Source organism: Hypomesus transpacificus, chromosome 22 (genome assembly GCF_021917145.1).
Source record: "Hypomesus transpacificus isolate Combined female chromosome 22, fHypTra1, whole genome shotgun sequence".
NCBI classification, from domain to species: Eukaryota; Metazoa; Chordata; class Actinopteri; order Osmeriformes; family Osmeridae; genus Hypomesus; species Hypomesus transpacificus.
The window spans coordinates 1,184,483-1,211,333 of record NC_061081.1 but is presented as its reverse complement, the minus strand read 5'-3'; the positions used below and the strand labels follow the sequence as shown (position 1 = coordinate 1,211,333).

Here is a 26,851-nt window from a genome sequence, read left to right as displayed (position 1 = left end):
TATCAAATATCAATAATAATAATAATAAAAAACATAAATATACAAATACTGACTCTAAGAAAGAATGAATTATTTAAATGTAAGATCAACAGATAAGTCTTGAGACCCCTCTTGAAGGTTCCAAAACTATCACATGAACGCAGAACAAATCAATTCCAATCAAAATGTATTTGTATAGCCCTTTTTACACGCAAGCATGTCACAGAGGGCTTCACATACACCCATAGAACTGCCCCTCATCCAACCTAACACTAGAACACCAACTCATAGAATGCATGCATATTTTAACAGGAATGTCTGCAGGGAATGTGTCTGACCAATCACGGTGGGTGTGGGCCAAAAATGCCAGGGCCGATTTTTTGTCCCGGTCCAGCCTTGAGTATACCCATTATATTAAATCTGTAAACTAAATAATGAACACAAACCAGAGAATGCACAGCCAACAGATGGGTGAGATGTTGAAAATATTTTATTGACAAACAAACACTTGCTATAAAAGCCATGAAACCTTCCAATTCAATAATTCATGTAGTGGAGGTGGTCAGTATGTAACTACAGATCTATTCCTAAAACCCTTGTAAAACCCGACCTGTGCCTGGATTCATGGTTTGGAGCAGGCGCCCCCCAACACAACCCTATTCAGTCAAAACAAGTGTCTCATAGTAACGGGAATCTAACCTCTCCTCTCATTGGCTCCTTATATACACCGAAGTAAAACCAGTTGTGGAGCATAATCAGGAAGTAGCATTTCTTATTGATTTTTTGCAAAGGCAGGGTAGAGGAGAACCAATCAAATAAACGAGAGGGGCTGAGGTGGCAACTATGCATCAGGTTGTCTTTATCTGGCCATGCTGGTGGATACATTTTTGACAAGAGGAGGGATACATCCTTTCTGCTTCTAGTGTACTCTGCACACACAATGTCTCTGTCTCTGTCTCTCTCTCTCTGTGTCTCTGTCTCTGTCTCTCTCTCTGTCTCTCTCTCTGTCTCTCTCTCTGTCTCACACAGACACACACACACACACAGTGCCCAGCTCAGTCAATTTTTTTCCAATTGAAAATATCTATTAACATTTATGGGGACCACTTATTTATAATGTTAGAGAGAGAGTAGCTCTTGATTTCCCCTTGTGTGCCAGCTCCCCATTCCTTAAGGCACTGACTTGATTACAATACTATCTAAAGACGCATAAACACAACATGAAATAAGTGTTTTAAAAGAAACAATTCCATGCATTCCCGTTCTTACAATAATACATTACAAAGATTATAAATTATCCAGCCTTGTTGTGCTAGTGTTTGCTGTCTAAACATTTCAAAATGACGATGGTGAATCGAATGAAGATGTTAGATAAAACATGTTATCAAGAAGTCAGCGATTCCACAAGGCCGTCAGAAAACAAAAACAAAAAAACACAAAAACAACAAGTTATATTGGTTTCACATTCATGCATATTTGTAAACAAACAAACAAACAATAAAACAAGCACAGTTAAAAGTACGATGATTAAGGCATTAAGATGGTCAAGCTACTAGTTTGCTTTGCAGAGAGACTGGAGATGGTTTCTGAGCTGGCATGATAGGGGTTAATGAATAGCCGTACATTCACTTTGTACTTTTGTCAAAGACACTCGTGGATTATCTAAAGACATCCGCATTAGACAGTAGCATGAAGAGTTAAAATGTGTGCTCGTCATAATCCTGGAGATGAGTTTTGATTGTGCTTTAGTATTGCTTAGCATTGTGGACAAACCCACAGTCAGGTCTGTCAGGTTGGTGCAGTCATATAAAATACTGTGCTACTGGTACAGAAATAAATGTGTGTGTGTTTTTGTGCATGTGTGTTTGTGCATTGTGTGTGTGTTTTCAACGTTGCCACCCAGCTTCTGTCCCCAGAGCTGTGTAGATTTCCATTTGACATGAAAATTCCAGAAAGTTGAGTATTCCAGAATGTTCCAGGATAATCTTATGACTACATTTCTGATTGTGAAATAAGTCCAATGCTCCAATCAAAATGGAGATGGTCAGGACTTGTCTAATCAAAGCCATTCTATGTTGCTATAGCTCCATCACCTAGGCTATCATAGCGTGGTGGGATGTCCTGCGGCTGAAAGGAAACAGAAAACATTCAGACGTCATGAAGTAAAAGCAATCATTTTACACATGGACAGTTCAATAACATTTGAGAGGATCCAATGTGTCCCATTAGAGTTACATGTACTGTACATTTCTAAACATAACTGGCCTAAACAACATTAAAAATCTGTTTTTATGAACACGAGTGCACAAACTTGAGGCAGTCAAAATAAACACGGTAGAAAGATTTATGACAAGTACGATTAATGAAGGCTGTGGCGTAGCTAAGAAGAGTAGTTAGGTGTGTGTGTGTCAGTGTGTGTGTATGAGTGTGTGTGTCAGTGTGTGTGTATGAGTGTGTGTGTGTCAGTGTGTGTGTATGAGTGTGTGTGTGTATCTTACAGGTGGTTATGTAGCACTCATGGCAGCTCAGGACCCCATTCCGTATCCTCACGTCTGTCCCAGCCCTGGTCGTCCCCAGCTGTCCTTCACACACCCCACACTGAGAGGGAGAGGGAGGGAGGGAGGGAGGGAGAGAGGTGCAGACAGGGTCGAGGGGGGAGGAGAGGGGGGAGGTGGAAGGGAGAGAGGGGAGGGAGGGAGAGAGGTGCGGACAGGGTCGAGGGGGGAGGAGAGGGGGGAGGTGGAAGGGAGAGAGGGGAGGTACAGGGGTGAGACAGAGAAAGGGGGAGAATGGTGAGGAGAGAGGGAGGGAGATCATTTTAACATGAACAGTTACGGTCCAATGTATATGTGTGTGTGAGTGTGTGAGTGTGTGTGTGTGAGTGAGTGTGTGTGTGTGTGTGTGTGAGTGAGTGTGTGTGTGAGAGAGTGTGAGTGTGTGTGTGTGAGTGTATGTGTGTGTGTTGAGTACCTTAAAGCACTGGATGTGGAAGAAGAGTCCCAGTGTGTCAATGATCATGGCAGCTCCCTTCCCCAGTGGCAGAGAGCAACCAGAACACAGCTTCTTCCCACTCACACATCTGCACTCACACAAACACACACCACACGCACACACACACAGACACACACACCGACACATATGGGTAAGGGAAATTCAAATAATGATCTATAACCATTTGTTGTTTGTATATTTATCTACATTTAACAGCTCCCAGCCATCCACCCCAATAACAACAAAACAGAGACAGTCCATAGCATATTACATCACTGTCTGCATGACTGTGTTGCAAGAGAGTGAAAAATAGCTTGTGTGTGTGTGTCCGTATGGGTGTGTGTGTGTGTGTCGTACCTGCTGGATGAGGTAGGCTGTGGTGATGACGACGGTGAGTGTGTTCCTACATTGTCATGGGAACCAGACCTGTGGACATACAGCACGCCCATACAGGACATTCATACTGACCCTCTGCTACAACTAAAGCACCCTCAACTCCATGATGCATGCTACAGGGATATGATCACGCACGTGGAGTCAATACAATAGGATCATGAATTAAAGTAGTGTGATTCCACATTTTGGCTGATAGAGAAGTACAAGCAGAGAGAGATGTGTGTGTGTCAGTGGGGGGAATGTTATACTTCCAATGTAGCTGCATTGGGGAAAACAGTGTTGGCCTGTGGAACACACACCTCTTAACTGTACTGGGCTGAATTAGCTGTGCGTTACGGTCCAGAGATGAGGTTTTCCACAACTCCTGTTTCCTTTCATTTTCCCATGATGCATCTGCAGAGATACAACATGTTTGGTAACTAATGTGCTTGTGTGTGTGTGTGTATGCGAGTGTGTGTATGCGAGTGTGTGTGTGTGTCTTACCTTGGACAAAGCGTAGTTGGGACACCCCATGCTGATCCTCGCTCATCATTGGAACTCTTTGGTTGTTTTGCTTTGGGGTATCTCTTGCTTCCATCTCCAGGTCCAGTGTGATCGTCGCCACCTTGTGGCTGAGTACTGTAGGAGCATTTGTTTTTGTCAGAGAGTCCTGCTGAGCAGACGAGATTGCTTCTACCTGACTGGGCTGTTTTGACAGAGTGGACAAATTAAGAGGTGCCACAGTCTCTTCAAGTATTTGTCGCTCCTGAAAAACAGACACACGCACGTATAAATATAGTCGCTTAATCCGACGGATTTCTTCGTACAAGAACAGCCTTGTGCTCGAAACGCATTCAAGGTTGTGTGTACCTCTTCGTTGTGTCTCCTTTCCTCCTCCTCCACCTCCTTCTGCGCTCGCTCCCACTCCTCCTTCAACTTCCCCTGCTCTCGCTGGTACTGCTCCTGGAACGACACACAGATTACAGACACACACACACACGTGCCATGCTCACGTAGAGACATGCTTACATACACACGCACTACGGACACACTAACACGTACGCACACGCAAACACCCACGCTCACACATCCACACAAACACATACACACACAGCCGCGCTCACAAACAAACACACACACACACACACAATGCTAACGCACTCTCCCTGAGTACCTGTAGGAGGCGCTCTTGTTCCTGCTGCCACCTCTCCTGGCGTTTGCGCTCCTCATTGGGGTCCCAGACCCAGTGATTAACACGCTTAGCCAAGTTCAACATGGGGGTCTCAATCTACCCAGCCCCGACAGAGACACACATACACACACACACACACACACACACACACACACACACACACACAGAGAGATACACACACTCAGACACACACACACACACACAGAGACACACAGGGGAGAAGAACACACAGGGAAAGGACAGAAGGAGAGGAAGGATGAGAGGACAGGTGTTCTACGACTATTGGACAAGTCTTGGAAAGGAAAGGTAAAGTTGTGGCACAAAGGAAACTTCAGTCCCACAGATGGACTGAGAGCTGACAGAGCTACTCACAGTCACATTGCTCTCCTCAAGTCCTTCTGTGGATTCAACACACACACAGAGAATACTTTTTAAATACGTTTTAAATAATAGAATATAATAAATGACAGAAGAAAAGGACATGTTAGGGACTTATGTGAAACAGCCAACAGATAGGCACTCTGGGTAATGTAGTTTTACCTGTCACTGTGGGTGAATAGGTCTGCTGGTAACTAAAGGGTGCAGAACCAGATAACACTTCCTTTTGCTCCCCGTCTTGCTGCAGTAACAACCCCATGGTGCCATTGATCTGGTGAATAGTCAATAGTCAATACAGAAAATACTACATGTATTTATGGATCAATCAATAAACAATTGGTAAATTATTCAATCCATAAACATTGTTATTTATCAAACCTGTGTGTTACTAGGTAGATTAGAGGGGTATGGCTCCATGTATGTCTGGCTGAGCTCTGTCACAATAGTTGTCGTAACGATGCAGTTCCTTCCACCAATCAGGGAGCTGATGGCCGATGAACCAGAGGTCGTCGTTGCCACCAGTTCTGGTTGCTGTGGAGTCAACGTTTCATTTGTTGTCTGATTGGCTGTAGCTTGTTGAGTGGGAGGAGCTTTGCTCCCCTCAGGTGAGTGAAGAGGAGAGGAGGGGAGGGGGGGCACGGACATGCCCTCCTCAACACTCTTTCCATTCACATGAACCAACCCTTCCACCTGTGATGCACACGTACACACAATTAGGCGACAGAATAAAAACAACAGGGTGAAAAAAGAAGTAAAGTCAGGACATGCAGTTGTGTCCCGCGACCATAAGGTTGTTATGGTTGACACTGGTCTCACCTTGACTGCTTTATGTCCAGTCTGAATGTGTTTGGGTTGGCTGTAGGGCTTGGCTGTGAGCAGGGGCATGGGTCTAGACGGTGGGGTTCCGGAAGAGGCTGGAGAGAGTCGGGTGTGTCCATAGGGCGGAGGCTGAGCTTGCAGTGACTGAGGCTCTGTGTGTGGGGGTTTAGGTTGTGCTTGTTGGCTGTGAGCTTGAGTGGGCTGAGGCTGAAGCTGTGCGTGTTGGGTGTGAGCTTGTGTGGGCTGAGGCTGAAGCTGTGCATGTTGGGTGTGAGCTTGTGTGGGCTGAGGCTGAAGCTGTGCATGTTGGGTGTGAGCTTGTGTGGGCTGAGGCTGAAGCTGTGCATGTTGGGTGTGAGCTTGTGTGGGCTGAGGCTGGGGCTGTGCATGTTGGGTGTGAGCTTGTGTGGGCTGAGGCTGGGGCTGTGCATGTTGGGTGTGAGCTTGTGTGGGCTGAGGCTGGGGCTGTGCATGTTGGGTGTGAGCTTGAGTGGGCTGAGGCTGGGGCTGTGCCTGTTGAACTTCAGGGTGAGCTTGCTTGGGGGTTGGTTCGGGCATTCGAGGCTCGGTGTGAGCGTGCCGGGTTTGAGGTTCAGCGTTCTGGACTTGTGTGTGTGGGACAGTGGGGGGGTCACTGGGTGCCGGGGGACTGGGTAAGCTGGCAGCTGAGACACATTCCTGCGTTCTTGGATCGTTCTTCTCTGCTTCCTGCTTTGGTTCCGGTTTGGACTGGTTTTCCTGTCCGTTTTTTGCCACTCTCTGTTCCTGGTCAACAGTCGTGTGAGCTGGCTTGATCTTCAGGTCGGGTTTGGTCGAGTCCGGTTGGTAGTCCGGACCGATTCTAGGGAGTTTCAGGCTGTCCAGTGTCGCATCACTGATGGTGAACCGCAGAGCGTAGCGCTGCAGAACCATAGCAGCTTCCTCCGGAGTCTCTGCCCTCCTGTATGCCTCGCATAGCTCCGCCTCCCTACGCTCCCTGCAGAATGCAGATAAGGAAAGAGAGAGACAGAGAGATAGTGATGACTGTGAGGACAGGTTTCAAAAAACAATTGAAGGAATAACCAAGAAACAGGACTTAGTATCTATCTGATGAGCGGCATGACACATTCTCTCTCTGTCTTGCTCTCCCTCTTCACTCCGTACTTCTCCTCTACGATCTCCCGGTAGGTCTTGATGCTCTTCCTCTTGTGGGCGTCCATGCCCTCCTCCTTCATCCTCTTCTCCATCCTCTTCCTCTCCTCCTCCTTCCTGATCAGCTCCTGTGAGGCGCTCCGCCTGCGGTTTTTCCAGCGAGCCAGGTCCTGTTTGAGAGGGGTCATAGTTCAAGAGTCAGGACCAGGGTCAATCGACGTGCAACCACGTGACTCTCTTATGTGTCTCTGTCTTACATCTCGCCAGTGGTCCTCCTCTTCGAGATTGTGATTGTACTGCTCCTGCATGCGCTCGTATCGCGACAGGCCCAGAGGCTGAACGTGCTCTGCCTCCTCCTCGCTGCGCATGTCACTCATGCTCATGCTCCTAAAGAGGACACAGGAAACAGGAAGTGTCAACATAGGCTGCCTCATGACCAAACCAGCATGCACTTGCACAATTCTGTTTCTCTGTCTTTTCTCCAGACCCCCCTCCATTTACAATCAAAACAATTGACTCAACTTACCCAAATTCATTAAAGTTTGATTCAGATTAATTAGATAAATTACAAAGACAATATATGAGGGAAGAAGTCTGAATAAAAAGAGCTGTGCATGCAAAAAAACTGTAAACAAGGTTAGTTTGTAACCAAGCAGGCCGTTGTAGCGGTTAGCTGTGAATAGATAAATGCATAAGAAGTTAGCGTCAGCATTGGAGCAGACCACGAGGCGAAACGAGGCAAAACAATAGGTGAGAGCGATCAGTCAGCATGCAGGTGTTTGGTAGTCCTCCAGTGCACATGTCAAGCATGCATCTGTTTTGTATGTGTGTGTCTGATTGTTTGTTTATGTAAGCATTGAGGCCAGCGAGTGTGTGTTGTGTGTGTGTGCGTGTGTGTGTCACAACACAGCAACCTATCGAAGTTTTCACTCAGAGACAGACTTACTCTGAGTCCTCAGTCACATGAGCAACTCGCCGACTCATCCTGTAATCGATACACACAAAGGAATGAGAGAACAAGAGAGGGGAGGATGAATGTTGAGGACAGTGGTGTCAGTGGTGGTTTGGGACAGTGGTGTTTGGGTTTCAACAGATCAGAAGGAAGGATTTCATTGTAATACACGTAGTGTAGCACAACAACTTCTTGTATGTTTCCTGTATTGGGGGACCATATCAAGTCCAGTCAAGGCAGGTTAACATTTACAGTATCTCCCTCCCTTCTTCTGTCATTCATGCTGCCTTGCAGATCTGACAGACTGGATAAGTCATAGTACAATAGTGGGGGCCTAGTTTTGAACCGATCCACCTGCTTGTCAGATCTGTGAGGAAGAGAGAAGGAGAGGAAGGGGACTGGCAGGTATGGGTGAACAACCATGACATACAGACATGGACGGAAGCTGACTTCACATGATAAAACAAATATATATGATTTCAGTTGAAAGAACTCTTCATGTTTTGAAAGTTTGTGTGTGTGTGTGTGTGTGGGGGGGGGCTTTGTGAAGTCTCTCACATCATGGGGGGTAGGTCATCATCCTCCAGCCAGGAGGGTCTTCTCCATGGGAGGTCTCCCCCATCCCTCCCCCTGTCCTGACTCCTCTCCTTACCCCTCTCCCCATCTCCCTCTGTCAGCCCACAGCTGATCTGGGCAGGGGGAGGAGTGGGAGGAGGAGTGAGGGTGGGGGCCGGGGGGGAGAGGGGGACAGAGGGCTTTGGGGGACCTGAGACAGCGGTTCTGGGGAGGGTCTCTTCTCTCCCTGGTTCCTCCCTCTGGACTCCCCCTTCCATCTCCCTCTCCCCCTGCCAGGGACCCTTCCTCAATAGGGCTTTGGAGGGCGGGGCTTGTTGAGGTGCCGTTGCCCCAGAAACAATGCTGCTGAGAGAGTGAGTCAAGGATGTAAATGAGGGGCGGGGTCAAACTAGGAAGTTAGGCACCGACCAGACCAGACCAAACCAGGCCAAACAAATGAAGCAAGGTTAAACTAAACCAGACTGGGACCAGAGCAAGCCAGTCCAGATCAACCAGAACCAAACTAGATCATGCAATCCAATGCAGAAATAAATACAATCATTCCAAGAGTTCTTTTGAAACCAGACCAACAAATAAACAAAGACCACAGTCTGTTAGTCTGTCTAACTGACAAGATGAATAGTGACAAGCCAGAACCACATTTGCACGTCTTAATCACAACTATGAATTAGTTTTCAAACTCCTCCAACTCACATCCATTCAGAAATAAACCAGCTTTGCCGACAGTACACACACAAAGCAAAACTCCTACAATAGTCCAGTCAACATACACCTGACGACCACGGCACACACATGCCAGAAACCTCTACCTGTCCTTGGAGGCCTTGTCTGTGGGGTTACGTTTGTGGGAGAGGTAGTTTTGACCAGACGCGGGGGATTGTTTGTGTTTGACTGATCCAGGTACAGGCAGAAAGAGGTTAAATGACTGGCCAGCCCCCCCCTTCACAGACTTTTGGTTCGCTCTGGTCCTCCGAGCCATCATGTCATCCTTCTCCAGGTCTGGAACTGGCCCATCTTCATCATACTCATCCTCCTCATTCTCATCATCGTCCCACTCGCACTGAGCGGTAGCCCTGACGACTGTTGCCGTGTCGACAGGTGGTTGAGGTGTGTCCATGGGGACATTAGCTTGATGTTGTCGTGGTTGGGCTCTGAAGAAAAACCTGTAGCTTTAGAATACCCTCCAGGATACACAGGCACATTGACACAATGTAACAGAAGCTAAGATCGACCAAGCAAACCCCATGCAGGCTGTCCTCAGAGACAGCAACAGTAGGAGGGAGTCTACAAATACCACCAACACAAACATGTATGGACACACACACACCCAATGTTGTTAGTGACCTCAACTCAAATTTAGGGTCAACTGCACGTGCATGTGAGAAACCTCTCCTGACAGCTGGCACACTAAAACTCCGCCCACCTCTCCTTCTGCTTCCTGTTCTTCTCCTCATGGACTTCCTTCCTGTTCCGGGGACAGGCATCCGTGACCACTTCCTGAGTGGAGCGTTTGGAAGCAGGCAGAGGCAAGAAGCGATTAAAGGTTGCTTTGGCAACGCCGGACTTATGGAACGCCCCAGTCCTCCTTGCCATCATGTCGTCCTTGTGGACATCTGGGACCCTCTCTTCTTCTTCATCATCCTCCTCTTCCTCCTCCTCTTCATCCATCCTTCTCCCGTACTGAGCCAGGCGAGCTTCCATAGCTGCCGGAGTGGGAGGGGCTTCTGCGACTCTGGGTGGAGGGCAGGTGCTGGGGGGAGGGGCTTCTGCGACTCTGGGTGGAGGGCAGGTGCTGGGGGGAGGGGCTTCTGCGACTCTGGGTGGAGGGCAGGCGCTGGGGGGAGGGGCCGGGGCAGGGTCAGCTCCACCCAACCGGCTGTGATGTCATCCACCACAAGTGGGAGAAGAGAGAGTAACCATGACAATGAGACAGCAACACTCCCGGGTCTTCACACACACAGGTGCAGACGCACACACACAGGTGCAGAGTGCAGACGCACACATTTACGCAGGCAGTCCCATGCAGAAAGCTGTCAGGCAAGGAATGTTCCATTCATTGAGTGCCTTGTTTGAGTGAGTAAGTGATCATGTGAGACAATGTGTGAGTGAGTGAGTGTGCCTGTGAGTGTGTGAGTGTAAGTGTGAGAGAGAGAGAGAGAGAGAGAGAGAGAGAGAGAGAGAGAGAGAGAGTGTGTGTGTGTGCATTTTTTAGTACATCACACTTTAATCACACATAATCGTACGCAACAAGCCAGGTGTAAAACATCTTTACAAAAATTGTAAAAAGTACCAAAGTACCAAACAACCCCTCAGGTTTGATCCCTGCCAGAGCACACAAAGGCAAGGTTGAAAACAGTGAGACATGTCTAAGTTTGACAATCACATATTTAGCCTAGTCAAGCTAAATATAGCCCAGTATGGTCCTGTTCTACAGCTACCTGGAGCTAACCTGGCGTCCCGGTTCAGTCCTGGGCCATACCTGTGTGCCCGCTCCGTAAGCGGGGAGCCCATACCAATGGTGGGCATGGCCACCGTAGCTTTGGCCAGCATTCGCTTTAGCAACTCAGACTCCTCCCCCTGCCCTGAAGGGACAGTGCTTATTGGCTGCTGCAGCTCCGTCACACCCCCAAAGGTCACAACCTTACTACGAGCCTGCCCCGCCGTCGCTGTGGCAGTGACCGGGCTTCCAGAACCTTTCTCCAGACACGCCTTACACAAAGGGGCGGGGCTCGGCTCACTGCACGCATGCAGGCACCCACACACACACACACGCACGCATACACACCAGACACATACAAAGAGGAGAAAGAAAGAGGACATAAAAAAAGGAAAAGGAGGAAAATATTTGTTTGGAAACAAGACAAGAGTGAGTCAACTGTAATGATGAGCAGAAGGAGATAATGAATACACACAGCGTGGAAAGCTTGATGGAGAGGAAGAATGGAGGAGGATAGATGGATAGAAGGAAGTATGGAGAGAAAGGAGGAGAGAAATGTAGGAGCGATGTCATCTTAACAAAGGAATGCAAGCGCACACACTCGCACACATGCACACGCAAATGAATACACCGTCTCTCTTGAAGACAGGTAGCTTAGCGTTTCCTTGGTAACTGCTGCCATGGTAAAAGCTCTCCTATGACCAATGACATCAGAGCAGAGTGGACAAACAAAGCCGACCCAAAGTTCAGAGCCAACACAGGCCACACACACACTCAAACACACACACACACGCACACACACATACTCAAACACACAGCTCACTTCAGCACCAGTTCCCTTCATTACACAAAGGCCCATTAGTAAGAAAGAGGGGTAAGTAGAGAGAAAGAGAGAAAAAGAGAAAGGGAGAAAGGGAGAGAGAAAGAGAGAAAGAGAGAAAGAGAGAAAGAGAGAAAGAGAGAAAGAGAGAAAGCAATAGAAGATGCTAAACGCCAGATTCACCCAACTTCCTCAGGCTCAAACTAGACCACAGGAATGAGAATACAAAGTTCTTGGTGTGAAAGCGATAGAATATACACTCTTGCAGAGACACATACAACAGCAATGCAAGATACACATCACTCTGAGTGACTGGACTTGTGTGTGTGTGTACGTGACAAGCACCTGGGTTCAGCCATTCTCAGTCTCTCCCACTTCTCCAGATCGGACTGGGTCATGGGGGCGGGAACAAAGCTCATTGGTCCGTCCCTGTGTGGGCGTGCCCTATTTTGGGCCCGCCTACGGGCCAGATCATCCTTATGCTTATTGGGTATCGCCTTAACATGTCCCCCCTCTCCCTCGCCCTCTTCGTTTTCTTCCTCCTCGCGCCGAGGGGCGGAGTTGAGGAACGGGTTGTCTCTGCGCGTGATGATGTCAGGCACTGCCTCCCTGTCACTGTCCAATCACAGAGTCGGTACGGAGCAAACACGCCCAACACAAACATCGACGCACACGCAACACACACCCCAAAACCCAAGGACGCGCATCAGCATACCACCCGGAGAGAAAGACAACAGGAGAGAAGGTGAACATCAAAGGAAAAAGGAGGAATGAAAGGATTAAATGTGAAAACACACACCCATAAACAGACATGCACCTGCACACTCCTAACCTGATCTCCCGTTCCTGCAGGGCCTGCTGGGACGCCCGGCGGATGTCTTCCCAGCGCTCCCGATCCTTCCTGCTGCACGCAGGCGGGGGGACAAACTGGTGCACCCTGGGAGCTGTGGCGGTCCGCGGGGCGCGGCGCGAGGCCAGGTCGTCCCTTTGCACATCCGGAACCTTCCTCCCCGCTCCTCCCGCCCCCTCCCCCTCGCCGTCAGACGGGGAGTCCCAGTCCGCCTTGTGGTTTGTAAGGAACTCGTTGTCGCAACGGAGGATGATGCTGGGCGACGGTGACCTCACTTCCTGTTCCTCCAAGGCAGGCGGTTTAGGGATGCTGGAGACGGGTTGGCATGGTAACACAGGAGTCAATGTTTCCATGGTGCCGTGCTCTTTCGGGAGTGTAGGCAGTGGTTGCCAATGGTGCGGTTAGCGGCCAAACACAAGCACACACACACCTGTAAGTCTGAACACGCACACACACTACTGGAGAACCGAAGCCATCTGTAGCCTCCAGTAATAGGCTGCTTCACATTTAGAGCTCATCTATGGTATTAGAGACTCTTTGCCTCGATAAACAGCACACAGCATGTCATTCCAAACGAGCTACCTCCAAAGCAGTATCTATCTCCAAATATCCAGCAACCAATAAAAAAGAAAACACCAAGACCAGTTAACCAATCAGAAGCCACAGTCTGCAAAAAAGGCATTGCGCCCACCGAATAGCAATCATGCCTGTTAGTCAGAAACCAACACAGCACAACATCACTTCTGAAACACCCGAATGCAGCTCGTTAAATCGCGTGTACGGCAGCGAAGTGATGCCAAAAGTTCTCCGCTGGCCCTGACCTTGAATAGCGGACGGCAGCTGGCAGGACCTTTATCCCCGCCTTCTCAAGCATCTGCAGGCGCCGCTGCTTCCCCCCTGCTTCCTGGTTCCGCCCCTTCTCTTCCTGTGTATGCCCCTCCTCCTCATGTGACCCCGCCCCCTGGTCTACTCCATTCTCTGGAGCCCAGGTGACAGTCTTGAGGGTTTTGGTGCGAGGTCCAGCCGGTCTCTTAAATCGCCCCACCCCTAACCCCTGACCACCCTCTACAATTGGGTCAGGGCGGCTAGGGGAGGGGCGAGGTCACGGGGTCGTAGGGGGGAACGCAACGTCAGAAGTCAGAGATGGAAATTGGATATCGGTCATTTGTAAGTGAATATTGGTTTATGGGAAAGGGTTGTAGTTTGTAGGATAAATCATTAATGGTGCCTAGTCTGGTCTGACAAACTAGGCACTGACTGGTTATGAGTCTGTTCTTGAGTGTGTGTATGTGGGGGGAGGGGCAGTGGGGGGTGTGGTCCCTACCTCCTCTGCTCTCCGTCCTCGGCATGCACCTTACGCCGTGGCGTGGGGACGTAGGCGGTGGCGTTGGCCCGGTTGGGCAGGAACTGGTTGAAGGGGACGGAGCTGCGTGATTCGCTGCCGCCGGCCGTGCGCCGCGCCAACATGTCGTCTCTTCGCACGTCCGGCTTCCTGTTGTCAACTTCCGAGTCACCTGAGGTCAAGGAGGAGGAGGGAAAGGGGAGGGGGGGGGGGGGGGGGGGGGGTGGAGAGGGGAGGGGTGAGGGGATAAGCAGAGACAGAGAAATAAGAGATGGCACGAGATAGAGTTGGAGAAAGGAGAGACAGAAAACAAATTCTATTCCAATCCAAATCTTCAATAACTTTATAGTTAACATGCTTCCTGGTTGTTTTCAGGGAATGTTAGCATGTCCTTTGGTCCTGACACAAAGCTGCATCCTACTCACAAGTCATTAACACACAAACAGGATGCCTTTGGCCTCTTCTTTCCCCGACCACACAGACACACACACACACATGTAGACTCAGGATGTTGATCTGAACAGTACTGAAATGCTCTCACACTAAGTTTCAGAGCCCAATATCTTTAGGGACCGTTACTCGGACAGCTGCAACCGTTGCCAGTCACACACACACACCCACACACAGCTGTTGTCTATAACAGATAGTTGGCCAGCCATGACATCAGACATCATAAGTTCCCACTGTCCTTCACACTCCACACTGTCTGACTGGATTTGATAAAGCACACAGGGTCTTTATACATGGCATGCATCTAAGTTCACAGAGAAACTGTTCACTCACCATCACTGTTGCCACGATGTGCAACATCAGGAGAAGGGCTGTGTTGGGAACGTGAGCCAAAAGAATCCAAGCTGTCAATCAAGAATTATGAAATTAATATTACATTTGCTTCCGTTTTATAATTTGTGTTCATGTAACTGTAATGATTTATTGTATCTGTATCAGTGGCTCTGTGTTTTTACGGTCAAAGTGTGTGTGTGTTTGTGTCAGTGTGTGTGTGCATGCGTGTGGGTGTGTGTGTGTTTGTGTCAGTGTGTGTGTGCATGCGTGTGGGTGTGTTTGTGTCAGTGTGTGTGTGCATGCGTGTGGGTGTGTGTGTGGGTCTCACCTGTCCAGAGAGTCATCACGGGCGTGGCGGGGAGGAGAGAGAGAGTCACTCCTCTCCGAGTCCCAGCAGTCATAGCCACTGTCCCTAACACTGCGTCTGGTGCAGTCTCCTGCGTCCTCACACTCCTGGAACACACGCACACAAACATACACACACACACACACAGCAGACACGTACACACGCACATACATGCACACATACATACAGGCACAAACATACGCACACATGCACACACACACAACAGCACAGAAAAAAGAGAAAATGTTTCCATGAACAATAAAAACAGTCAAACACTTTGAACTAAGAACTATAGATGTCTGAATTGAGAGTGAGAAAGTTCCTTAAACAATGTAATTTGGATAACCAGGGAAAGGTCATTAGGGAATGAGTTAAGTTAACTCTATTACAAGAATGAGTGAGAGATACCTGCTGTGCGTTCATGAGTCTCCAGGATAGAAAGATGTAGGAAAAATGGCTACAGCAAATCCAAACAATATCTAGATGTTAAAGTCCCAGCTTGATTCTCTCTATCCCCTATTTCCCTGTAGGTCTCTATTTTCCTTTCTCTGTGGTCTCCGAGTCCAAAACGACGACACAAATACACAAGCAGACAGTTCCTGTTGTGAAAGCTGAGATGTGTATGAGTGTGTGTGGTTTAGGTTCTCCCATCCCTTAGTATCTGAGATCTTTCCTGCCCCCCCACCCCCAACCCCACCCCCATCCCAGCCACAAACAAAGAGAGGAAGCTGTCTAAGCCCACCTCTCCATGACCGTCTGTGTCTCTATGTGTGTGTGTGTGTGTGTGTGTGTTTGTGTGTCTGTCTGTACACTGTTTGTACATTGTCACATATGTGTGTCCACCTACCGTCCTCATGTGTGAAAGCAGTCCCTCAAACTCCTTTAGGTTCAGCGTGGGTCCGTTGTAAGTGGCATTGCCACTAGCTGCCTTGCCCAGCCAGAACACTGTAATCAACACCTGGTGGATGGAGGGGAGGGAGGGAGGGAGGGAGGGAGGGAGGGGAGGGAGGGAGGGAGGGGAGAGAGAGAGAGAGAGAGAGAGAGGAGAGAGAGAGAGAGAGAGAGAGAAGAGGAGAGAGAGAGAGAGAGAGAGGAGAGAGAGAGAGAAGGAGGGAGAGTGAGAGAGAGAGAGAGAGAGAGAGAGAGAGAGAGAGGAGAGAGAGAGAGAGAGAGAGAGAGAGAGAGAGAGAGAAAGAGGAGGGAGAGAGAGAAAGGAGGGACAAAAACAGTGACCACAGTGGCCACAAGAATCCCTGCAACCAACACAGTTCTACACTACAGTATGTGCATTCCTTGTTGGATTATTTGTTGTTCGGACAGAGAGAGAGAGAGAGAGAGAGAGAGAGAGAGAGAGAGAGAGAGAGAGAGGAGAGAGAGAGAGAGAGAGAGAGAGAGAGAGAGATAGAGAGAAGAGAGAGAGAGAGAGAGCAAAGCAGGACACAAAAACACTTACATTCTTCAGTTTTCTGTTGCATTCTGAGTCCCTGTAGAGAACAAGATGCCAAGATGGCAAGAGTGTCCATATCACTTTCATGTCGAAACAACTCAAGACCACCAGGCACACACACACACACACCCACACCCACACACACATCTTACTTCAAGTTGGCACGTATGGAGGTGTCCTGCAGGTCTCCAGGGTCAAACAGCTGAGAGCCTTTCAGGCCCAGCTCCTCACAGCCCTTCAGGAACACAGACAGGTTGTCCTGGGGGAGGAAAGGAGAGAGAGGGGTAGAGGGGAGTCCAGTGGTTATGTCATCCAGGTCTTAAGTGTGGTCAATCATGATAAGGTCTGAAAAGTATTTTAGCATTGCTGTTGTGGTTTTGCAGTGAAATTGCTCGTGAAGTAGTACAATATAGCATTGTAAAAGTACTATTTTAGTATTGGTACTCACTAGTCCTGCAATAGGTGTGGGAAGTCTGTTGATCTTCTTGACCAGTCCTGGTTTGATAGAACTCAGTAGCCTGGATGGACAGGAGTCAAAGAGAGGAGTCATACTCACTGACTCAGTGAGTCACAGAAAGGATAGCGGTCAGGCAATCAGTTAACAATGAGAAATCTACAAATTGGTTCATATGAATGGTCTGTTTTCTTCAGTGATTGAACCGGAAGTGATGTGTGGGACTCACTCGCACAGCAAGATCCCATTTTCCAGTCCGCCGCGAAAATCTTTGTCTCCAAAACTACGCCCAGTCACCGCCTGGGGATAAAATGGAAACAACAAACTTCGGACTCAATTATTTCATCCAGCATCACTGGGATAATGAAGAGAAAGGGCAGGAGGGAGTAGATGGAGGAATCAATTCAAACAATTCAACAAAATACTACACAGGTAAATTACCCACACCAACATCTCATGCCCCCTAATCTCTAATCTCAACCCACAATTTTCTGAGCACAAACACAAATGCAGATTGTTAGAATTCAACGACGTCTGTGAGGGCATGTAAACAGTACAGGAAACAAGTACAGCTGTAGATTTCTCCCTCCACAAGTATGTTTCTAAATACGTTAACAACATGCCCCAAAAATACAACCATGTTTGTCTATAAGAAATACTAATACTAAAACAATAATATCAAAAAAATGTAAACCATGTCTTTTGCCCTTACAAATTAACAATCTGAATGATATAAAGGAGATGGCAGTGATTAGGAAGGCAGTAAGATACTGCTAAATCTATGGATGAGAAAACTCACCCAACCCAGACACTGAATCATGCACACAGTGTCATCAATGGTCAGGAACGGAAAGGACGTGAGATTTGATTATTGTCCTTCCTGGACATTTAATCCAGATTAACCAAGATTATTCCCAGATGTTCGTTCTTTGCTTTCTGAATGCAGACACACACACATATCGCTATCTCTCTCACATACACACACACATATCGCTATCTCTTTCACAGACACACACACATATCGCTATCTCTCTCACATACACACACACCACTAACCCAACCAGGGGGGAATGTCCCTGTACTTACTGTAAATCGCTCTGGATAAGAGAGTCTGCTAAATGACTAAATGTAAATTAAATGTAAATGTAAATCCAGACACATGAATTCACACACTGCAAACTGTGAGGCATCTGACACTGAACATGAATTTAATGATAATGATGTTATGACAGAGAACACAGGCCAACTATCAAATTTCATTTCACTCGTTTAGTATCTATCCCTACTCACACACACTCACACACCTGGCACCAAGCATGTTTCTCAGGGTGAGACTACAGACCCTCTGAAACATTTACTGCATGGCCATACATAATTTACTGCTGAGAATGCAGCACAAGAGCAGCAGTCTACAATCTGTAAAGCTTGTGTGTGTGGGAGAGAGAGAGAAACAGAGAAAAGAAAGATGTGGAGTGGAAGCTGTTTCTCCAATCCAAAAGTTGCAAAATAGTACACTACACACACACAACACACACACACACATTGGTGGATTTAGAATCCAGTGTAGGATGAGAGACAGCGCCAGATCTCGATGAGCCAGGTCTCGAGTGAGGACCTGTAAAAAGTTGTGTGTGTGTGTGTGCATGAGTGAGCATTCCAACGAGTTACATAAAGAAACAACCACAGGCCTTGAGGGTATTTAAGTGACAGTCGCCAGTAATTTGACCGTCTGAACATAGCCCCCCCCTAGCCCCGCTTCAGTGGATCATTCTGCTCAGTCTGAGAGAATGGCAGCAGCAGCTACCATTTAAACCCTGGGGGGAAGAGGAGGGGGGGGGACAGACGTAGGCCAGAGTACCTTCCACCATTAGAGACACAGACTAAGAGAGAGAGACACATTTTGACCTTAAAAATATCTTCATTGGGCAGTCAAAACTGCCAGCCAGCCACCAGTTACATCACTATGAGCTCTTCTCTCTCTCTCTCTCTCTCTCTCTCTCTCTCTCTCTCTCTCTCTCTCTCTCTCTCGATTTGGACCTTTGCAACAGCATGTCTATTTTGCAGGATAAAGTGAAGTGATTTGGATTATATACACACAGACACAAACACACACACTTAACAGCTGGATGTCTTTGGACATCACAGTTAATCTGGCAAAGAGAACTTGACATCTGGCATGACACACACACAAACACACAGGCACACACACACACTCACACCCATCTGTCAATCTCTACTTGAATACTGAATGCTAGGCTACATCTCAACTACATGTACTCTGAGAAAAGATTCACACACCTCGTGGGGTACTTCCTGTTCAGGTCATGTGATTAATGATATATAAACTGATTGGTGGACTGGCCCCTAGAGACAGTGAAACATTATAGGTTACCAGTGTTATGTTTCAATGGTGACTAGTGTCACCCTACCTAGGCGTGTCCAAAGAATATTCAAGCGATGTTAAACCCAAATGACACACATGGTAGGCACGTATGCTCTGTCATGCTCATGCACACACACGCATGCGTACATACATACACGGACACACAGACACACACACACACAGGCATACATCCCCCATGAAGACCACTGATGTCACTTCCTCAACTTAAAAAATAAATGATGCAGTTACACAGTCTTTCACAAACACACACACACTAAAGATGTAGCATGGAGCTTGGGGTATATAACCCTGAACAAACACACACACACAGACACACTAAAGATGTAGCATGGAGCTTGGGGTATATAACCCTGAATCATCCCACCTGTGACTGCGTTTATATATAACTCACTGAAAATAGAGTCAGCTGGACTAGCCTGGAAATAACCAGCCAGAATCAAGAAGGAGGGAGGAAGAATGAGGGAGGGGAGAACAAGTGGAAAATGTAAGGAGACAAGAGGAGGAGAAAGAAAATGTGTGAAATGCAGGAAGATAATAAAGACGAGAGAGATTCAGAGAGCAAAAGACAAGCCAAAATACAGAAAGGAGAGATGTTGACCATTTATAAAATACAGGGATGGGGTTGTCTCTCTCAAGACAGAAAAACTAGAGAAATGTGTATGTGTGTGTGTGCCCTCTAACAGCTGAAGGCTGGGCTGAGAGTGGGTAGTGATTGATTGTTTTCTGTGAAAGCCAAGCACATCTGAGAGAGCTGGTAAAGGGGACCTACTACACTACTGGAACATCAATGTTAGCTGACTGCGCATTAACGTGTGGATTTGTAAGATCAGCATCTGTATGTGTGTGTTGTGTGTTGTGTATGTGTGCGTGTTTGAAAGAGAAAGAGGGAGAAAGCACGCATTTCAGTACACAATCCCTACTTTAGATTTGAGATGCCGCTGTTTAACACGTGCGAAACAGAAAACAAGGTCAAATAAGAGCGCTTCACTGATTATCCCACAACGTCCCCACCATGACCGCGACCCCTTGAAGCTCCCGTTGGAGCGAGCGCAGTTTGGATGCTCTGGGGATATAAAGTGAACATGATTCTAGTTAATCGTATCGCCCGTTCTCAATGTAGCATCTCGTGCGTGAATACTGGCCTCGTTTCATAACCATGGCAACCGGAATTCCCTTCGCCACAATCGCCTGAAAGGGGGCGTTTCTGTGGTGCAGGGGAAAATAGACTGATATATTCGTCGTAAACAGCATTACACAAAAACGGTGCACCTACGCACACGGACGCGCGCCAAGCACTGTAGCTGCTGTTCTAGAACATTCAAGCCCTTCCACGGTATTCATGCTGCACTGCACACAACAGACAGAAGGGCTAGCATTCGAACCTCCTTGGAACTTTAGGATATCCGATGGTTGGACACCATGTGTGAATAGAACTTACTCGCAGTTCACACACACATAGGCCTACAAACACACACATTCCACCACGCAGCAGAAACCCTGTCCCGCATTGTCCAGCGGCGCGGAAATCCGACACCCAGGGGCTGCAGTGACAATTGCGTCCCCCAACAGGTGACGATATAATACCTTATTTATAGACCATGTCGATCCATTTCTTGCAGCGTGAACGAAACAACGTGCGGCGATGCTGGCCACTTGGGGCCAAGTAGGCTATCATGTTATCTATTGCCTACGTTTTATCTTGAGAGAAGCTGTCCAACTCACTCACCTCAATCCATTTCTGCGCCTCTACACAGGCAGGCTCGGGATGGCTCTGTTCGGGATGGTTCGGCGCCGGTGCTGGCTCATGTTCATCCCCGGTGGAATTTGAACCTTCACGCTCCCCAACGGGACTAGCCATATCTGTTTACCTTGACCAGCAAGCGTTGGTTGTGGCTGAATGTCCTAGGTTTATGACAGATGACTGCAATAATACCCGCGTTCGCGTTCGTTCCGCTGTTCAGCGAAATCCGTTATCCTTCTTTCGGTTTACCGTAAATTCGCAGGAGCGCGCGCAGCAAAGTGCGTCTTCGATCTGCTTGAGAGAGGAGAGAACTCTCGCGACTCCCACAACGCAATACGAACCAACCGCTAAAAATAACAACCCAAACCGGCCAGCCCGAGACAGACTGCCACCCAACAGCCGCTACCGCGTGCCCGCCACGACACGGGAAAGCGCAGGAAAGAATTCGCACGGGGGAGAGAGAGTGTGCTTTATTACAAAAGGTGGCCCGTTATTTTAGCTGCGTGACGCGCCTGGCACTGCGCGTAAAGCCACCTCTGCTTCACTGTCCGACAGGAGGAAAGGTCGAGCCAGATTCAGTGCGAGTCTGTATCCACAGCGACGCGGAGGGTAAACAACCCTCTGACAGCAAGACGAGCGCTCACATTGTTTCCCCCTGCCTCACTCGCCAAACTGTATTCAGAACACGGCCTTTTAGCCGGTTCTCGCCGACCTAATACAAGTTTCTTATTAATATCCTTCCCTCCTCGTTTTACTAATGAGAACTTGTTGACTGACAGGAGAAGAGGGCAGGACAGTGGAGAGGCTGTGTCCACGGTCCAACAGTCAGGTGGCTGAGCGGTTAGGGAATCAAGCTAGTAATCAGAAGGTTGCTGGTTCGATTCCCCGGCCGACCCAAATGACGTTGTGTCCTTGGGCAAGGCACCTCAACCTACTTGCCTCGGGGGAATGTCCCTGTACTTATTGTAAGTCACTCTGGATAAGAGCGTCTGCTAAATGACTAAATGTAGATGTAAGGTCAGTTACAGTATGTGTATATCGCCAGACAGTATTTCTCCACCACTACCTGTCCAGAAGGCCTCATCTTTGCCTCCACACATCCAAGCTGCCAGTGTCACTTCATATGGATCAACACATTTATTGACAGCTACCTGGCTCTTATCTGGGCCAGGTCTGTGATATGCTGATCACTCACAGCTGTCATGGTTACATGCCCATCCAAGAACGATATGTGATGGCTCTTTTAGACAAAGCTAGAGGCTGCCATTTATGACTGGAGATCATTTGAAAAAACATGCATTCCATTTTGAGTCTCAGTAGTTCCTTTCCCTGTTCTTCAGTCACTCTCTCACACATACACACGAAAAAGGCATGCGTTATGTTTAAGATTCCTTTTTTTTTTATTGAGAACAGACAGCATGGCCAACAGGACTACAACAGCAACATCAGGAAGCTGCAGAAAGGCAAAGTATTGGAACACAGTACGTTGTACGTCAGTCACACGCAGTTGACATCTGGACACAGCCTAACCCCTTCAAAGTCCCAACTGAACACAGCTTTGTCCTAACAGACATCAGAAGGGAGAGCAAATGGGTTTTACAAAGGTCAAAAACCTTTTCCAAAACTAGCCATTTTCCCAACTGAGAAAAAAAGATTCTCTGCAGACAAAAGGGCTATTTTCGACAAACGTCCCGTCAGAGGCTGACTGTGGCCTTTGCAGAAAAAGGTTGGATTCTACACAGACAAGGGCCCACCTCTGTTCCCTGCATACCATCCTATACTCCTCCTCTCTCATTCCCTCCCACCCTCGGTTCACTCCCTCACTTCCTCCCTCTCCTTTTTAATTTAATCTTTCATTCCGTTGCCATTGAAGGCACTTGTATATCAGCCTATCTCCAGTCTCAGAGACAGCCCAACACACATTCACACACAATATCACACAGACAGGCAGTGACTGAATCTGGCATTTGAGGAGCTCAAGAGTATGAAAAAGACAGCAGTATTGTGATAGCAAAGTGACATCACACAAAAGGCTTGGCCAAGCTTGAATAGTATCTATGTGCAGCTGTACGTTCAGATAGTGTGTGTGTGTGAGAGAGAGAGAGTTGGTGGGTGCACTGTCTAGGGTACTGTTACAGTAGAAGTGTGCTTTTTCGTGCAGTGTCTGCAAATTGAAGTGCGTGCCCGTGTGCATTCTGGTATTGTGTGTTCCAGTTGTATGGTGCGCGTGTGTGTGTGCTCTACATGGTTTTGGGGGGGGAATCCTGGCTGTAAAAGGGGGGGCTCTAGGCGTGACATAGAGCCACAGCAGAGAAACGGAGCTCTCCCTCCTCTCGCTTCATGAAACCACGACACACCGTCGCTGCATCCTAGAGAGAGCGAGAAAAAAAAAACACCTGAAACTTCCAACTGCACGGACATCACCATGAGCTTAGCGACATGTGAGCACATAGAAGAGCTACCGCTCCGGTCAGACAACGGAGGTAGCAGTGTAATCATTTGTGATTGACAGTACCATGATGAAGGAGTCATCTTTAGTGGCTCCATGCTTTACCGGTCCATCCACGCGTCCATCTTAACCACAAAATGACCACGTTAGACACTGGTGGAATCAAAACACACGTGTACTGTACACACACAAATACACACCCAGCTCATGAAGTTGTCCGTCCACATTAACAAAGGTGATGAAATGGAAGTTCACATTGTCTGCTTCCACCTGAAAGACAGAGAGACAGAGGGAGAAGCTATGTTAGTTTGAAAGAGAGGGAGTGTTTAGGTGTGTGTGTGTGTGTGTGTGTGTGTGTGTGTGTGTGTGTGTGTGTGTGAGGGGGGATCTTACCCTGCACTGGCCTTGTGCTGCAACTTCCTCATGTGCCTCTTTGATCGCCTGACAGAAAAAGATCCAATTACATGCATGCTCTCAAACCATATTGAACACATTTTACAGACATACTGATGCCATATAAATGCCTGACATATCAGTAACAGCAAGCTTTCACAGCTATCTGTGGGGAAAAAAAGGGAAAAAAGTAACTGAGTCATGGTTCATAACATTGGTAAATGGGTGTCTGGCGCCCTTTAGTGGCTAGAATTAAAAGTGCAGGTGTCCAAAATGCATTTGGTTGGTCAATTTTAGGTATGCACACCTGGTGTGGAATTGTTCAGGTATTTTCATTGGAGTTCATTTTGTTTAACGTGTGATACCTTATTTTTCTCCATGTGTTTGGCCCGTTCATCAGCGCTTAGCTTAGCCGTCTCATCTAGAAACTTCTTCAGTGCTGAGTCACTGTCTGCAACATGGCAGACAACAGCTTTGAGTTTGCTTCCCCCCCAAAAAAAACCTTGGGTCCCCTGCTGCTTGTTTGGAACTAAACATGGCTTCATTAACAAGGTGCATCCCAGACAAACTGATACACAATGACATGATCAATACAGTGTTTCCTCTATGTTGATTTTGTCGTGGCGGCCCGCCACGGCTAAAATTCCTGCGCCACAGTATCAGAAATAGGGCTGTACAACATTTTAGGCCATCTATCAGCAGTGATTAATAGAGTGCACGTCGGAGAATGGCACGGACACGTGCTTCACACCGCAGTTGAGATTGCGTGTGTGCGTCCTTTGTTAACTGTAATTCGTAGAGGCCCAACTTATGTTGTCAGTTCATGTAAGCCTGTTATTGTATTAGTTTGGCCAGACTTGCCCCCCTGCTAAAAAAAAACCCTAAAGGAAACACTGCAATATATTTCCCCTTCGATTTGTCTCATGCAGCAATCTCATCTCCATATCAATATCAGTGTGGCAAGCCTGCCACACCCTAGAGAAAAATCCAGTCATACGAGCTCTCCAATGGACCCAACTGTAACTAATGCAGACTTTATAAAAGACAGGATTACAGTTAGCAACATCTGCATCCTCCATACAATGCCCATCAAGTCAAATGTTCAGATGTTACATGGTCTGATGCCTCCATTGACAGCCATTTTGGCTCTGTGGACCCAGATGAAGGAGGTTTCCACTCACCAAACTCCATTTTGTCCTGGTTGTTGCCCACAGCGTGCAGGAGGGCCACTGTGCCACAGGAGTTGACCACTGTCTGTTTCAGGAAGTACACTTCTGAAGCTCCACCCACCTGCCCCGCCTGCTTCTGCCTGTAAGACTCATGCTGAAACACACACAAGATTGCGATTCAGTCACTTACCAGGCGTTTTCATCCAAAGTAGGTAAACCGACTGTACATCCTATACCTACATTCACACACACACAGGCTATTACTGAGTGGTGTGTCGTAACATCATGGTCTGCAATGTTTTGTATCAGTTCCTCAGAGACTCTAAAGATCATACGTCATGTATCTGGAGAACAAGGCCGGCTAGGTGATGAAGCAACATTTCTTGATTGGCAGACACATACTCCTTGCGAAACATCACCAGCAAGGTCACATGACGATGCCCCCTGCCCCACACACACACACACCCCAAAGCCAACTCACATAACACACACGAGCCGCCTTACCTGTTGCGTAAGTGGGAAGAGCAGCATCACAGCACAGCAGGGTGTCGGTACAGACGACAGCAGCTCGGCCTCCAGACCCAGCACGTCCACGAAATGCCAGCTCCCACCCACACCCAGCTTACCCAACATCTGAAATACATTCAAAACCTGTCACCATTCCCTCCATAACCTATTTCACAAAGTCGCCATGCAACTAGGATATACTGTTGGCTTAAGTATGTTTTTGATTCTGAGTAGTATTAATGTTAATTGTTGGACATTTTTTATACTCGAGCCTTCAGAACAATATGTAAATAACAAATTATTCAACAGATTCGCTCAATCATCAAGACTACTTTTGTTTAAGTGAAATATATACAAAAAAAGAGATGCTGCTTTGTTAAGGCTGCGCATGTTCCATCAGTCAGACCACACCCTTCAGGCCAGACACCGGGCAGGGCGCATGGGAAGATACTCATGTCCAGTTGACAGACACACTGGTCGACTGTACAGCATCAACGTACAGTTTACGCTGACTCTCTTCCGGTTATTGCCAACAAATAGTTGACCGAATTGCATAATTTTGTCATCAGACTATGGGGCGAGGTTTTGGCCGCTACAACCTGCTACGCTACCATCCTTCTCGTTGCCGTGTTAGTAATTTGGTTTTAAGTAACCCACCACAGCTTGAATCATGGTCACTTCACACAATGACTCAGCGCACGCACCTTGTTGAGCATCTGAAAGACAGGCAGAAAGACGGACACCGAGGGAGACAGTAAAATAACCGTTAATGCCTTCATATACGGCATGCACTATCAAAAATATTACATTCTGAGCCTGTGGAGCCCTGGTTGTTTACCTACCTCGGGGTTGATTTCCATTGGGTTCCACTCCATCGCGTCAGTTAAGTTTGGGTCTCGCTGTAGGTCTACGGAAATAATCGGAACGATCCACAAGCTTGCAATCAGTCTGTAAGAGCGCATGCACGAGGTTCATATGCCACCGGTCATATTCCATTCGCTGTAGATACACGGGGGTGGGCGCATGCAGAATAACAAACACATACAATAACGCACGTGGCACTTCGTAAAATGTTTGAGTTCAAATACTAATTTAAGATCTATTTTGCAAACACTACTGTGCAATGAAATCGGTCGGTCTGCTGCACTCTCTATTGTTTAGGAAGACGTCTCGGTTTAATACGAAATGGAAGCTTCCAAGCCATGCGCAGAGTCAGCATATTCAATCAAGTTCAAAACACAAATCGACTGTATTTTTCCCATTTAATTCATTCATGCTTTCTGCAATTGAATACTAACGGCTGAATAATATTCTGT

The 26,851-nt window shown here is 47.7% G+C and overlaps 2 protein-coding genes across 3 annotated transcripts; both read right to left on the bottom strand.

Annotated features, from left to right (window-relative positions):
• Positions 1–457: 457 nt before the first annotated feature.
• LOC124484139 (LIM and calponin homology domains-containing protein 1-like) lies at positions 458–21,439 on the bottom strand. Of its 2 annotated transcripts, XM_047044890.1 has the most exons (28): positions 21,003–21,439; positions 17,102–17,172; positions 16,867–16,936; positions 16,571–16,677; positions 16,425–16,455; positions 15,819–15,929; positions 14,954–15,078; positions 14,626–14,696; positions 13,825–14,014; positions 13,322–13,585; positions 12,483–12,809; positions 11,996–12,265; positions 10,873–11,130; positions 9,984–10,269; positions 7,123–7,140; positions 6,878–7,035; positions 5,732–6,710; positions 5,294–5,605; positions 5,078–5,186; positions 4,910–4,935; positions 4,520–4,633; positions 4,216–4,308; positions 3,850–4,111; positions 3,666–3,759; positions 3,328–3,396; positions 2,950–3,058; positions 2,478–2,577; positions 458–2,106 (listed from the first exon to the last, which is right to left on the bottom strand). In XM_047044890.1, the coding sequence occupies exons 1-28, from the start codon at positions 21,132–21,134 to the stop codon at positions 2,081–2,083; spliced, it is 4,782 nt and encodes a 1,593-aa protein (XP_046900846.1). In that variant the 5' UTR covers positions 21,135–21,439; the 3' UTR covers positions 458–2,080. The 2 variants fall into 2 exon arrangements, with proteins under 2 accessions (XP_046900846.1, XP_046900847.1); XM_047044891.1 differs by lacking the exons at positions 9,984–10,269; positions 10,873–11,130; positions 11,996–12,265; positions 12,483–12,809; positions 13,322–13,585 and adding an exon at positions 7,812–7,850 and having other exon boundaries at positions 7,123–7,252; positions 21,003–21,432.
• A 954-nt stretch (positions 21,440–22,393) lies between these two features.
• uchl1 (ubiquitin carboxyl-terminal esterase L1 (ubiquitin thiolesterase)) lies at positions 22,394–26,498 on the bottom strand. Its single transcript, XM_047044892.1, has 9 exons — positions 26,378–26,498; positions 26,240–26,251; positions 25,533–25,661; positions 25,041–25,182; positions 24,225–24,310; positions 23,860–23,907; positions 23,667–23,736; positions 23,533–23,591; positions 22,394–23,386 (listed from the first exon to the last, which is right to left on the bottom strand). The coding sequence occupies exons 1-9, from the start codon at positions 26,495–26,497 to the stop codon at positions 23,303–23,305; spliced, it is 750 nt and encodes a 249-aa protein (XP_046900848.1). The 5' UTR covers position 26,498; the 3' UTR covers positions 22,394–23,302.
• Positions 26,499–26,851: the final 353 nt, after the last annotated feature.

Coding starts and splice junctions, on each gene's coding strand:
- LOC124484139 (XM_047044890.1), bottom strand. CDS start 21,134: ATGGCTAGTCCCGTTGGGGAGCGTGAAGGTTCAAATTCCACCGGGGAT. Junction 4,112..4,215: donor AAAGGAGACACAACGAAGAG/GTACACACAACC, acceptor TCTGTTTTTCAG/GAGCGACAAATACTTGAAGA. Junction 3,059..3,327: donor CAGCCTACCTCATCCAGCAG/GTACGACACACA, acceptor GTGTGAGTGCAG/ATGTGTGAGTGGGAAGAAGC.
- uchl1 (XM_047044892.1), bottom strand. CDS start 26,497: ATGCGCTCTTACAGACTGATTGCAAGCTTGTGGATCGTTCCGATTATT. Junction 25,183..25,532: donor TCTTCCCACTTACGCAACAG/GTAAGGCGGCTC, acceptor TGTGTGTTTCAG/CATGAGTCTTACAGGCAGAA. Junction 23,737..23,859: donor CAGCACAAGGCCAGTGCAGG/GTAAGATCCCCC, acceptor TCTGTCTTTCAG/GTGGAAGCAGACAATGTGAA.